Source organism: Ceratotherium simum, chromosome 5 (genome assembly GCF_057802395.1).
Source record: "Ceratotherium simum simum isolate JZ-2026a chromosome 5, ASM5780239v1, whole genome shotgun sequence".
NCBI classification, from domain to species: Eukaryota; Metazoa; Chordata; class Mammalia; order Perissodactyla; family Rhinocerotidae; genus Ceratotherium; species Ceratotherium simum.
In genome coordinates, this window is record NC_141904.1 from 17451244 (window position 1) to 17465579 (window position 14336).

General features: G+C 43.1%; 1 protein-coding gene across 1 annotated transcript in view; it reads right to left on the reverse strand.

Annotated features, from left to right (window-relative positions):
- Positions 1–14336, reverse strand: part of EPHB1 (EPH receptor B1) — a 429979-nt gene that overhangs the window by 36155 nt on the left and 379488 nt on the right. Inside the window, exon 12 of the mRNA XM_004419346.3 lies at positions 11610–11825. Within this exon, the coding sequence (XP_004419403.1) occupies positions 11610–11825 (216 nt within the window). The remainder of the gene's footprint in view (positions 1–11609; positions 11826–14336) is intronic.

The following is a 14336-nucleotide window of genomic DNA, read 5'->3' on the forward strand; positions in this document are numbered from 1 at the left end:
TGCCCAGGTGTGGCTCCCGGACCTTCACACTCCCCTGGGCTTGCACAGGGAGCAGGAGTTCTAATGAGACCGAAAATACTTTTTCTTTTCCAGTCTGACAGGATGGGACCTCCGTGTCAGATTTACTTTGATTTTTGAAAAATAAGGTAATTGATACTTCTTGCAATGCCAGTTTGTGTGGTAAATTTACGTTCCCTAAAATAGTTTCAATGCAGTGGTTCTCCAAGTGTGGTCTTGGACCAGCGGTATCAGCATTATCTGGGTACTTGTGTGAAATGCACATTCCTGGGCCCACCTCAGACCTACAGATCAGAAACTCTGGGGGTGGGGCCCAGAAATCTGTGCTTAAACAAGCCCTCCAGGGGGGTCTGGTGCACAGTGAAGTGTGAGAACCACGGTTTCAATGGACACAATAATCTTTGTTGCCTTTCCCCTGCCTTCTCCTGAGAAGTTTTCTTCAAAATTGTTCCACGGTGATCCTGTCACGAGGGCCCTCAATTTTCCTTTGTGAATATCAGCTTTTCCCGGGCTTCTGGGGGCTCTCTGCTTCACTGTTTTCTGTTTTGGAGTGACTGTGAATAGGGAAAGTTATAGGATCTTTTTTACTAGTTAGCCTTGGAAATGTACCCCTGAGTGTGTCTTGCCCTGGGCCATGGGTTCTGAGAGCTGGGAAAGCACTGCCTTGAGATGGCAGCATCCACAGCCATCACATAAGCTGTGATGGGAGCAGGACTTGTACTGAGGGTTGTTCCCAGTTTATCACATGGAGTCTTAGAAATCTTACAAATTCCCACAAATCCCATTTCATGGATGAGGAGACTTCAGGCCAAATTTATAAAGCATAGTTTGAACCCAAGTCCTGCACTCTTCCTACCACGTCAAAGAACTATTTTGTCACACTAGACGGGGAGAGAATTCTAGAGAGGGTCTTTTTGCCACCTTCCCAAGAGGGAAAACAGGGCCAAATGGGCAGCATAGTATCATGGAATGAAGGTCAATTTTTTTGTGAAAGGAAAGGCCCTTCAGATTTCAGCATGGAATCGATTGTGGCTAGATGGATGCTCTCTCCCGGAAACACGGTGAGGATGGAGGCTGCAGCTCAGACAATAATTCACAGGGATAATGGGGGAGGATGAGACGAGGCTCCTGCATCCATGGTGACCTGGGATGACTGAAATTCATCACAGGGGAGTAAGGGCCTCTGCAGAGCACAGGAGAGGCAGGCCTGATTTCCCCCAGCAGGTTCGGGATGAACCGTGGGGTCATGTACTTGCAGAGACTGCCCTCAGGGAGAGGCTGTCCCTTGTCCCACAGAGAGGATGGACCCTCCATGCCTGGGACCCCAGACAGTGCAGGAAATGAGTCTGACGCAGATGGGGCAGATTCTAGAGGAAGCGGAACAGCTGAGCTGTCCCCGAGCGGGTCCAGGCAGTCAGTGTGGGAAATGAGGGGCAGCAACAGGCAGTGCAGCATGTGAGGAAGAGCTGGTGAAGGGATGAAGATCAAGAAAGGACAAGGGCACAGCTGGCAAATCGCCTGAGAAGATGGTTTCTGCCTCCCACCAGGAGGGGAAGATGCCCAAGAAACAGCTCTGTTTGAGGTTCACAGAGCGGGACAGAGCTGGGCAGAGAACATGAGCAGACATTAGAACAGAGAAAGCAAGGAGGAGGAACAGGCGGGCCGGGAAGGAAGTGAGTCTCAGAAGTGCAGAAACACAGGGTGTGGGAGGAGCCGGGCCGAGACAAGAGGATGCAGCAGCAGGAGGAGCCACGGAGAAGGGGCTGAGGGAGATCAGAGGCACCTTGAAGACGAGTGCAGTTCAGGATAAAACGGGGAGGCCTGCAGAGAGCGGGGCTGAGGGGGGGCACAGCAAGGCTGGAGACTTCTTAGAGAGACAGCCTGGGGCTCTGAAGGATGGGCAAGTTGACATGACTTTAGCAGAAGGAACCTGGCTGAATACTAAGAAGGGAAGATTTTGCTCACAAACGGACTGGATGGGGCCTCTTCCTACTGATCAGAAGAGCAAGCAACGCTGGAGTAGAGCTTTTGACTTAACCAGCAGAAAGCCGCCATCCAGAGAAGACTTATGGGATCCTGTCGGGGCTCTGTCCACCCACGTGAGCTGACACAGGGTGAAGATCAGGTTTGTGAATGTGAATGGGAGCCCCAGATGCAAAGAGTTAATCAAAGACGTGGCAGCTTTCCTGGTATGTGTGTGCCTCTTTTTTCTCTTGGTAACAGGAGACAGGACCAGTAATTACCAAAATGTCCCCTGTGAAGTCAGACATTGAGAACTGGTCTGTAACTGAAACATGGTGTTATGGACTGAATGCTCGTGTCCTCCCAAATTTATATGCTGAAGCCCTAACCCCCAGTGTGATGGTATCTGGAGGTGGGGCCTTTAGGAAGTAATTAGGTCTAGATGCGGTCGGGAGGGTGGGACCCCCATGATGGGACTGGTGTCCTTATAGGTAAAGTGAGAGACCAGAGAGTGCTCTCTCTCTCTCTCTCTCTACCATGAGAGGATGCAGTGAAAAGGCAGCCATCTGCAAGCCAGTAAGAGGGCTCTCACCAGGAACTAAATCTGCCAGCACCTTGATCTTGGACTTCGAGCCTCCAGAACTGTGAGAAATAAATGTCTGTTGTTTAAGCCAGCCAGTCTCTGGCATTTTGTTACAGCTGCCTGGGAAAACTAAGACACATGGGACTGTTGATTTCAACACCCACAACAGTATTCAGAAATACACCTGCCGAAAAGAAAGTTGTGTAGATCATACAGGTGTTAGAGCCCAGCCCAGCTCATTTATCTCAGAAAGGATAGAACGTTAGGAGCAGTTCAGAACTCCTCCCTAGTTTACTGGGTTTATTCCAATCATAAGAAAGCACAAAAGAACACATTCTATCTGTTCATTGTTCCAGGAGCCTGGCGGGAAGGAAATGCTCCCGGGGCTAGAAATAGCAATTTAAAATGCAGAAAGAAGACCTGCAGAAAAGTATGGTGGAGAATTAAGACAGAATGAGAGACGAAGGCTGAGGGTCTAGCAGGAAAACCTAGAGAACTTTAATAGCTCTTAATGAGGTCTTCACTAACAGTAAAACAAGATGTATCGGAAGATGATGATGTTAAAAAGATCTTGAAAGAACTGCCTGGACTAGCAGAATGAGGACGGAGTAGAGCGTGGTAAGGACTGGTTTATGGAACCGCTGATCAAGGGTGAGAGGCTGAGGGTTCCGCGTCTGGTGGGAGGAGCATGCTGCTAATGAATGGCTCCTCCAGCAAATAACAACAAATACAAGAGAAGAGGAAAGAAAAGAAAAGAAGAGAAAAGAAAAGAAAGGAAAAACAACCTGAAGATTCCAGAGACTGAACAGCATGAAAATAAACTTTACCTTGTGCAGTTTTGCCTTGAGGGCAGTCAGCGCTCGTGGCTAAAACTCCAATTGAAAAATCCACCTTCTTTCTGGCTGCATGAATGAAGGGAAGGAGTCCAGAATAATCAGGGCTGCTTCAGAGTTGGGGAGAATCTCTGGAAATGAGAGAGCCAGGGAAAGAGAATCCTATCTTCTAGGTTTTCCCAATTCTCTGGCTGACCCCTGAACCACACATGAATGAGACAGACCGAAAACCACAGGAACTGAAATCTGAACTGTCGCCCCCTGCAGACATGACAGAGTTTGCAGGTTGAGTACAACACGTTACTTTCCTGCTAAATCAAAAACATCAACACTCTTTGGATCAATGTAACAGAATTCAGAGTCTCTACTCCTAACAGTCACAATGTATATAATCCAAAACTACTAGAAATACACAGAGCCAGAGAAATGTGACCCATCTTCATGGGAAAAAAAGATGCCAACCCCAGGATGACCCAGACTTTAAAGCAGCTATTATAGCTATGCTCAATAAGGTAAAGAAAAATATGCTTATAATGAATAAAAAGATAAGACATTTCAGTTGAGAATTAGAAAGTATAAAAAAAATTAATAAGAAATCGTAGAGCTAAAAAATACAATATCAGAAAAAAAAATCACTACAGGGCTTCTTTTGTTTTAGCAGAATGCAGATGGAAAATGAAAGAATCAATGAACTTAAAGATAGATCTGAGGAAGACAGAGAAAAAATTGGGGAAAATAATGAATAGAGCCTCAAGAACCTGTAGAACGATTCCAAAAGTTCTATATACAGGTAACTGTAGTTGTAGGAGAAAAAGGGACAGGAAATAACATTTGAAGAATTGTGGCTGAAAACTTCCCAAATAATAGTGAAAGATACAAATTTACAGATTTAAGAAGCTTAGAAAGTCTCCAACAGGATAAATTGGGAGCAAAAAGCACTTCCAGACACATCATAAGCATGCCAAAAACCAAAGATAATGAGAACTTGAAAGCTGTCAGAGAAAAAATCATACAGTATATATATATACTGGAACAATGATTCAAATAACTGAGGACTTCTCATAAGAAACCATGGCAACCAGAAACAACATCTTTAAAGTGCTGAAAGAAAGAAAAAATAACCTATAAACCTGGAATTGTATATCCAGCAAAAATATCTTTCAGGAACGAATGCAACATATAGACATTTCTCTGATAAAGGAAAATTAAGATAATTTATTGTTCACAGAACTGCATTACAAGAAATGCCAAGGAAGTTCTTCAGACTGAAGGAATGATACCAAAGCGCAACTTGGATCTTCAGGAATGAATGAAGAGCAAGAGAGATGGTAACTATTTTGAGTAAATACAAAACATTTTCCTCTTACATATTACATATGACTGCTTAAAAGAAAAATTGTAAGATTGTCTTGTGGGACTTTTAATGTATGTAGACATAACACATATGACAATTATAATGTAAAGGGCAGCAGGGGTGGGATGGTAAAGGGACCTATACGTTTTGATTTTGTTGTTTCTACATTTTATGTAAGGTGGTACAATATTAACCATAAGGGTATTGAAATTTTTAAAAATATATTTATATATATAAATTCTAGAGTAACCATGAAAAAAAAATGTAAAGAAGTAGACCTGAAAAGTCAATAGATAAAGTTAACAGCCTGCCTACCTCTGCATGAAGGTGTGGTGAGGAGAGATTCAATATCCCCTGGCCTCTGTGACCCAAAGGCCCAAAGGCTAGCATAGGCAGTTGGCAAAGATGACAGCTGACTGGGATCTAAAGATAGTCCTTTGCTGGGCCTTTGGAAGCAAAAGGGGAAAAAATAAAGACAGAGAAGCAGGCTCTCTGGGACATCACGGATGACCAAAGTTGGGGCAGGGGTCCAGCATGCTGTGGGGCCAGAGAGGGAGCCATGGTGTCCTGTCACTGGACTTGGAGTCTGGAGACCTAGACTGAAGGGCCAAGCCACACTAACATGCTATGTGACTGAGAGTGACTCATTTGACCACTCTGGGCCATGGATCCCTGGTCTGCAAAGTGAGGGAGTAGGATTTACAGCAAATTCTTAGTAATTGCCTCTCTGGAGGAAAGGCACAATTGGACTTCCATGCCTCCTACTTTATATACATCTGTATTGGAAAATGTTGGGCTCCTTCATGGTCAGAATGAGGCCCTCTGCCCACTCTACCCTCTCCCAAGTCAAGTACGTTTACACTCACTGTTTTGATTCCTGTCTTTACGCTGATGACTCCTAAATATACACCTTCATTTGGACTTCTCCTCCATGCTCCAAACCCATGTATCCAGCTGCCTATTCAGCAGCTCTACTTAGATATCCTACCGGCACATAAAAAGCAAAAGGTTCTAAACAAACATCTTTCAAAATTCCATAGGTGTCAGAATTGGTTGGGAAATCGTGGTCACAATGCAAAGGCCTGGGCTCTATTCTACTTCAGTGAGTCTGTGCTTCGTGCTCCTTATTAGCTCTCCAGGTGAATCTGGTACTCATTCAAATTTGAGAAACACTGTTTTAAACTAAACCCACAATCCACTCCCAACTCTTCTACTGCTCCAACCAGTACCTTTCCAGCATCCTCACTCTCAGAGAATGGCACCATCATCCATTCAGAGGCATAGGTCTGATATCGGGTGTCACCCTTGGACCTCTGTCTCCTTCATCCTTAAGCATCATCCACGAGCAAGTCCTTTCCATGGTGCTCCCTGGTCCCTCCGGGCTCCCTTCACTCCCACTGCCCCATAGCCTCTGGACACATCTCGCTTCTATTGTCATCTCTCCCACCCAAACTCCACACCGCAGCCAGGGTAAATGTTTTTTAAAAATATTTTATTTTGACACAGTTTCAACTCTCTAGAAAAGTTGCAAGGACACTGCAAAGAATGCCTGTACACTCCTCATCCAGACCCCTCATTCCAACTCTTAACAACTGGCCCAGAAACATGCCTGCCTCTCGAACCCCCTTCAATCTGGAACAGCTGCTTAATCTCCTTGACCTTCATGTCCTTGAAACTTTTGAAGACCGTAGGCCGGGCGCTGAATAGAATGGACCTTAATTTTAGTTAGTCTAATGTTTCCTCATAATGAGAGCTAGCTTATACATTTTGAACAGAATATCTCCAATGCTTATGTTCTTTTCATTGCATCCTATTGAGCGTCACACGACGTCTACTTGTCCTGTTGATGGTGGTGTGAACTTTCATCACTTGACTCAGATGGTGTTTGCCAAACTTCTCTGTAAACTTACATTCTTCCGCTTTGTAATAAATATTTTGTGGGGAGGTGCTTTAAGGCTATGTAAAATCCTATTTCTTTCCCCAATTTCACCTCAAGTTTTAGCATCCATTGATGTTTCTTATCTGAATTAATTATTAATTTGATGGTTGCCAAATAGTCATTTTCTAATAATATCATTCTTTCCACTATCAGCAAAAGCTTTCTCTTTTCTCTATTTATTTATTCATTTATATTCACATCAGTGTGGACTCAATCGTTCCCATCTTATTCAGTAGGTCATAAACTGTCACTACCATTATATATTTTGAGGCTCAAATTGTCCAGTATTTTGGACATTGGGAGGCCATTCAAGCTAGGTGTCGTATTCTTCTGACATGTCTCCATCATTCTTTGAGTACTTTCCTACTTTTTGGCACAAAAAGATGTACCGGGTTCATCTCATACTTTCCCTACCCAGGCCCTGGAAGGGGTCATTACTCTGAGTCCTGGTTGCTTTCAGTGTAGAAGAGAATATAGAATCCAAGATCTGAGTGCCAGGTATACTCTTTGCTATACGGGTGTCGTTGATTTGAGGCTCTCTCAGCCTATATGTATCTCTCTATTTCTATATATTGAAAACCACAAGTTCATACCAATACCTCCAATTCCATTTCAACACCATATAATTCATTTTAGCATACATGCTTTCCATATTTGTACCTTCTTTTTCAACAGCTCCCATTATCTCCAATGTATTTCTCAATCTCCCTGTATATAGCTAATTTCCCACTCTTGCTGGACTGCCAGCCCCCTCACACAAGGGTCTCGATCCCTGCTAGGGCTTTCCTCCCTCACTCAGGATGCCTACTTTGATTGGGCCTGCCAAATGGCTTTCTGGTGAAAGAAAAAAAGGAAGAATGCCAATAAATTATTTTGTTTTGCTTTGTTTTTAAAGAAGGGAAGAGCAGAGATTGGAAGGGAAAAGCAAGAGGAAAGCGAGGTTATTTTTCTAAAATGCAAATTCACCCATGCATGCACAAATCTATCTGCATGCACACATACACACACGTACACACATACACTGCCCTTGAATGACTTCCCATTGCTCTGAGGCCATAAATTCCACCACAAGGCTCTGGGAGGCCCTGTGTGATGTAACTGCTGCTGACTTCCTTGGCCACTTTCCCCCTCTTTCTCCAAATTCCCAGCACAAGGGTCCTCTCTCAACTCCTCTAATATTCCATTTTCCCTCTTGCCACAGGGCCTTTGTACACACTGCTTCTCTCTCTGTGCTCTAATCTGCCCCATTCATTTGGGTGACTTATTCTTCAAATCTCTACTAAAGCACCATCTCCTCCTCTGGAAGCCATCCTTAACTCTCCCAGATAAAGCCAGACTATTTGTTATTTATTTTTCCATTCATGCTCTTGCGGAACACAGCAGCTCTTCTCTCAACTGGTAATTATGCACTTATTTGTGTACATGTCTGATTAATGTCCTCTTTCCTCATTAAATCGTGAGCGATGTGAGAACAGAAATGATGTCTCTTTTTGATCATGATTGTGTCCCTAGCTTGTGATCCAATATTGGCACACAGTAGATGCCCAATAAATATTTTTCAGGTGAATCAATTGTAATTTTTGAAACAAATTATTTAATCAGAAAACATTATAATTTTCTCTATTTTGAATAAAAGGCAAAATGTGGAGGAATAATATGATACATATGGTGAGGCAGGTAAACATATGACTGTGAAAGATCCTGAAAGCTGTTAGGTCTAGGAGTTTATAAGCATTATCATTTAGAAGAAACACAAAATCACAACAAATGATCTAAATAATGTGTACAGAAAAATAATTAGGGAATATTTTATCTAAGGCATATACAAATTGTATATTTTGCTCACATCATTATTTAGGTGACTCCAGGGTCATTAAAATGTGAGTCCTTCCAAAGGTGGGAATAGATTCCACTCAAAATCCAAATTCTGTATGTGCATGTTTTGGAAGCTGATAAACTGATTTTAAATTGCACTTAAAAGAAAAGATATCTGAGAATAGTCAAGAAATTTTTTTTAAGAAGAATGAAAGATAACTTACTTTACCCAAACAGTAAAACTTTTGCCAAAATTATTATAATCAGAACAATACAGATAGTAAAACTTTCCCCAAAGTTATTATAATCAAAACAATATGGTTGGGCACAAGAATAAATAAATAGATCAATGGAGCAGAACTGAAAATCAAAACATAGTTCATATAAAGAACTTAATATATGACAACAATGACATGTGATTCAATAAAAAATGGATAATATATTTAATAAGTGGTGTTCCATAATTATGTCTTCACCTGGATGAAACAGGGTAAGAATATACGTCCTAATACATATTCAAAAGCAAATTCAGTGCAGTCTATACAGAAACTGAAATAACGTACATCTTAAATTTACACAATGTTATAAGCCAATATGACCTCCATTAAAAAAATAAAAGCAAATTTGAGAACAGCCCTGGGACCTATCAACAAGAAAACAGGTAAATAAACTATAGAACACTACAATAAATAGGAGCAAATTACTGCAGCACGCACAACATGAATGAATCTCACAAACAGGATGCTAAGTGAGAGCAGCCAGATGCATAGAGCACACGCTGTATGATTCCACTCATGTGAGGTTCTATAACAGGCAAAACAAACCTATGGTGGAAAAAGAAATCAGAACAGTGGTTACCTCTGGGGTGGGGTGGGGGTGAGAACTGACTGGGAAGGGACATGCAGGAACTTCCTGTGTGATGACAGTGTTCTATATCTGCATAGGAGTTTGGGTTACACAGTTGTATGCATTTGTTAAAACTGTAAATGTACACTTAAGACTCATGCCTTTCCTTTTATGCAAATTTTATCTTAAATTATCTTATTTTATTCAATTTTTATTAAATTATTTTATCTTAAAATTCTATCAAGTTCTTTGTATGCTTGAAATTTTTCAAAATAAAATCTTGAGAAAAATAAATAAAGTTCAGCTGTGCTAAATAATTAAATATAGAACAAAAGCCTGAATAAAATAGTATGGGAAAAAAAGCATTTTATAAACTTGGAGTGAAGAGAACCTTTAAAACAAACCAGAAAAGCCAGGAAGACATAGAGAAAAAGGTAGATATTTTTGACTAAATGAATATTAACCACTTTTGCAAGCCAAAGGATATCATAAACAATATCAAAAGATCAGTTGTATTCTTTTGAATACAAAAAAGAATTGTACTTTTTGGACAAAAAAAGGGAGAGAGGGAACTAATTGTATCATATTTGGCAGACAAAGGGTTAACATCACTAATATAAAAAAACTTTCTGTAAATTTCTAAGAAACCAGCAAACAACTCAGTAGAAAAATAGGTAAAAACACGTATAGACAATTAACAGAAGAGGAAACGTGAATCCCAGTAACTGTGTAAAAAGACAGTAATATCTCTAGCAGCCAGTTGAAAGTGTAAATGAAAACAAAATGAGGTCTCATTTTTCATCTTTGGATTAGCAAATTTGTAAAGATTGATCACTTCCAGTGCTGGTGAGGATGTTGGAAGATGCACCGTACATTCCTGGTGGAGCGTGCAAGTTTACAAACTTTTGGCACAGCAGGACAACCCGACAGTAAGAAAGCCCAAGAGACACACAGGACACAGAGTAACAGGCATAGTATGATCCCATTTTTATAAAATAAAAAGTTCAAATTTTTGAACAGAGAGAAAAATATGAAAGGAGACACATTTAACTGAAATTAGTGCTTCAGGACAGGGGTTGGTAAACAGCCCCGAATCTGGCTGGTCATCTGGTTTCTTACAGCCCGTGAGCTAAGAATGGTGTTTGTGTCTTTTTAAAGGGTTACATTTTAAATGGTTATATAATTAACTACATAATATCCTTTATTTTGCCTCTGGGCCAGCAAAGCCTAAAATACTTAGTATATGGCCCTTTAGCAAAAGTTTACCCACTCCTTCTTCAAAGGAATTGCAGTTTCTTAGTTATTCTTTTTCTCCTCTCTGTATTGTTTTGATTTTTATAATAATCATGTACTACTTTTGCAAGTTTAAAGAATATAGGTGGGTAGGAAATCAATCACTTTGGATGCTGCTGGGAATGGACGTAGGAAGACAAAAGGAAACCCTGAGGCTAGTTAGGGAGCTGCTGTAGCAGCCCAGGCGAAAAAGAGTGATGCTTTGGAAGAGGGTGGGGCACTAGAGATGGAAAGAAGGAGGAGGTTTTATAGGAACCTATAGGAGTGGCTGAGGGATTGCACAGGGATGGTGAAGCACAGAGAGATATCAAGGCTGATTCCCAGGTGTCGGTCATTGGTTGAGTGGTGCAACTACTGAGATGGAGAAACTGGCAAGGGGAAACTGGAGAGTAAGTCAAGAGCTCTGTTTTGGACCTGTGGAAGTTCTAAATGGCATTGTGTGAACTAGGCAGTTGGACACAGATGATTAGAGCTGCTTGGGCTGTGGAGGGGGAGGCTGAGCAGAAATACAAATTTAAGAGTATTCATCATGTAGATGGTACTTAAGGCTATCTGGAAGCAATGGAGAGGGAGAAGAGAAGGGGATCAAGAGTCTACCTGGCAGCACAGTGCCCAACCCAACCAGAGCCTGCTCCCTGCTGACAGATGTCTTTGATGCCATGTCCAACTGTTTGGATTCCTCCAAATCATCTGTTCCAAAATGTCCTCTTCCCATTGACCAAAGAACACCATGGCTTCAGAGTAGACACCGACCCTTCCTCAGAGCCTGTGCCCAAATTCTTGTCCGGACAACCAGCTATTATTGTTTCTCTTGGATGGATGGTCCACCTAGCACCTGAATCCCCCAGTGGAGAGATGAGTTCAGGTCCCAGGCCCTCCCAGTCTGCCCTGCTATGGGTCCCCAGCCATGTGCAGCCACCTTTATTCATGCCACACTTTCACGTGAGAACACCAAGAAGGACTTACCAAGGAGCTGGTGTAGGTGGGATCTGAGGTGTCATCCTGGAGATAGCGGGAAAGGCCAAAGTCGGACACCTTGCACACCAGGTTACTATTGACCAGAATGTTCCTAGCAGCCAGGTCCCGGTGTACATAGTTCATCTCGGCCAGGTATTTCATGCCCGCAGCGATGCCCCTGAGCATCCCTACCAGCTGGATCACTGTGAACTGTCCATCATTTTGCTGTGATAAGACACAAAGGGCATCAAGATCAAGATGGGCTTCAGTGGTTAAATAGAAGACGAGGTGCCACGGCCCACTGCTGGGCCTCTGTCAGGGCCTCTGTCAGTGCCAGGCCAAGCCATTCACTGCCTCCTCCCTCCCCGACTTCCATCCTTACCCCTCTCCTTGCTCTCTTCTCCTTGCCAAGCCCTGTCGATTTCATCTCCAAATTACATCTCAAACCCATCCACTCGTCTCTGTCTCCACTGCCATCATTCTAACCAAGTCATTGTCATCCATCACCTGTAACTGCTGCCCCCCCCCCCCAATCCATTCCCTACATGGGAGCTAGAGCCATCTTTGTAAGACATAAATCAGGTCACGTCACTCCCTGGCTAAAGCTCTCTAACAGCCTCCCATCGCATTAAGGGAAAGCTCCAAACACCTTAGCATGGCCCACGACACCCCATGGGATCAACTACTGCCTCATCTTATGCCACTTTATCCCTCACTCCTGTGCTAAAGCCACAGTGACCGGCGACCTTTCAATCCTTTCCCAAGCCAAGCTCTTCTTGCCTTAGGGCCCTTACACATGCCATTCCCTCTGCTTTTTCCCCACAATCCATACCTACCTGACCCTCTACTTAAATGTCGTGTGCTCAGAAATGATGTCTCTGTACCCAGTGCCCTCTCCCAACTATAATTAGCACTTTCTTACTACTATCTTTCAGTGCACGCTCTTATTTTTCTTCTCAGCACATATCACAAGTTTTAGTTGCACGTGTGTGTGTGCATGCACACATATATGTGAGTGTCTGCATATCTGTCTGTCTCTGCAGCTTAACTCCAAGCTCTCTGAGACAAGAACTCTCTCTCCTGTGGTCACCACAGTATTCCCAGTGCTGAAAACTTTAATGTAGGTAGAAAAAGCTCAATAAACACACGCTGAGTGAATGACCGGTATATCACTTCCTGTTTCCAGAAATAAACGTATAAGGTGTCTCCTTGAGTGCTACCAGGGCTGTCAGCCTTGACATGGGGATAACCACACCCACCTCATAGGGATCAGAGGTCAGGGGAAGTGCACACCGAGTGTCCAGCACGTGGACCCTCCTAGTGTATGGGAGCTGCAGCTGCTCCTCCTCATGCCGACCTGAAGTGCTGCCTTCTCTCCAATCACAGTTTCTTGCAGGGATGCCCTCCTCACGTTTAGACGACAGACTTCAGTGAATGAATCTGTGCCTTCCTCCTGCCTCCCCAAAGCCCCTGGGTCTTGGCTCTGCACACACTGGTTAGATCAGTGGACCCTGGGCCGTGCTGTGGAGAACACCTTTTCCCATCTAGTCCAGCCCCAGCTGCTCACCAAAGGGCCATGAGTTGTATTCTGTAAGTAGAGCATGGCCCAGGCATTGAAACGCTCTGATTGAAGGAGAGTCGAGAGGAGGCGGGACACCCTGAGTTTAGTCCAGTTACTGCTGAACCCCGGCCCTGGGCAAGGCAGTCACTCGCTCTGCCCCAGTGTTCCCGCGTGAAATGCAGAAAGCATAAATAGCGTGAGGAGCTCTCATTTATTGAGCACCTACTGTATGTGAGATGGTACACAATGCACTCACATGCATTATCTCACTTAAATATGTACGGACACATCGTTTATGCATGTGCTCCGGCAAAAGCATTTTCTATGCAAAAATAAGTAAGGAAAAATAAAAGAGCTGTTATAAAAATACCCTGTTTATTAGAGAAAACACCAACAATTGAAAATTTTAACAATGATAGCATGAATTATTGAAGACTCTATTCCTCATGCAAGATTGAAAGCCTGGGTATGTGTTCCACGGTTATGCCCTCCGCTCATTGAACGAGTAGAGCAAACTGACACTCCCTCCACTCCTTCCTGAGGCCCCTGCCAGAGGAGGACCCCAAACACACTGGAATTGACACACCCTAAACTCCAGGCTGTGTCTCACTCAAACCTTAACCACCTCCAACCTGCCCAGAAGCCTTTCCCCGCAATATTTTCTTCTAACCAACTCCAAAAGAAAGTTCAGAGCTTCTTTTTGGAAACTGACGGGTTTTCAGCACAAAGTGCCCATCTGCGAGAGCTGGATGTTCCGTGAGTGACTCGAATCTTCCTTCTCACTAATTAACTTCAATCAACACCTCCTCAAGAAGTCAGCCAGGCTTTCCCCAGCACCATTCATTTCCTCTAAGTTGGTTTCTGGGGATCTGCCTCCCCAGGAAGTCATCATGCAACTTCTGTATATTAGAAAATGCATCTCAGCTGCAACAAGGGTCATGTTTTTTTCCATTCATTTTATTTCCCCTTTGTAAGTGTAGGCAACAATGTGGTTAAAAGGAGTATCTCCCTACAGAAGCCCACTTGTAGATAGATGCTGGAGGGGCACTGGTGGTGATTAAACAACTTTGAGATGAGCAGTGCTGAAAGCGTGGGCAGCTGTGTGTCTATGCCTCTACTGTAAGTCATTCAAGACTTCATAGAGCTGCTTTACTGTCTGATTTGTTTTAATATTT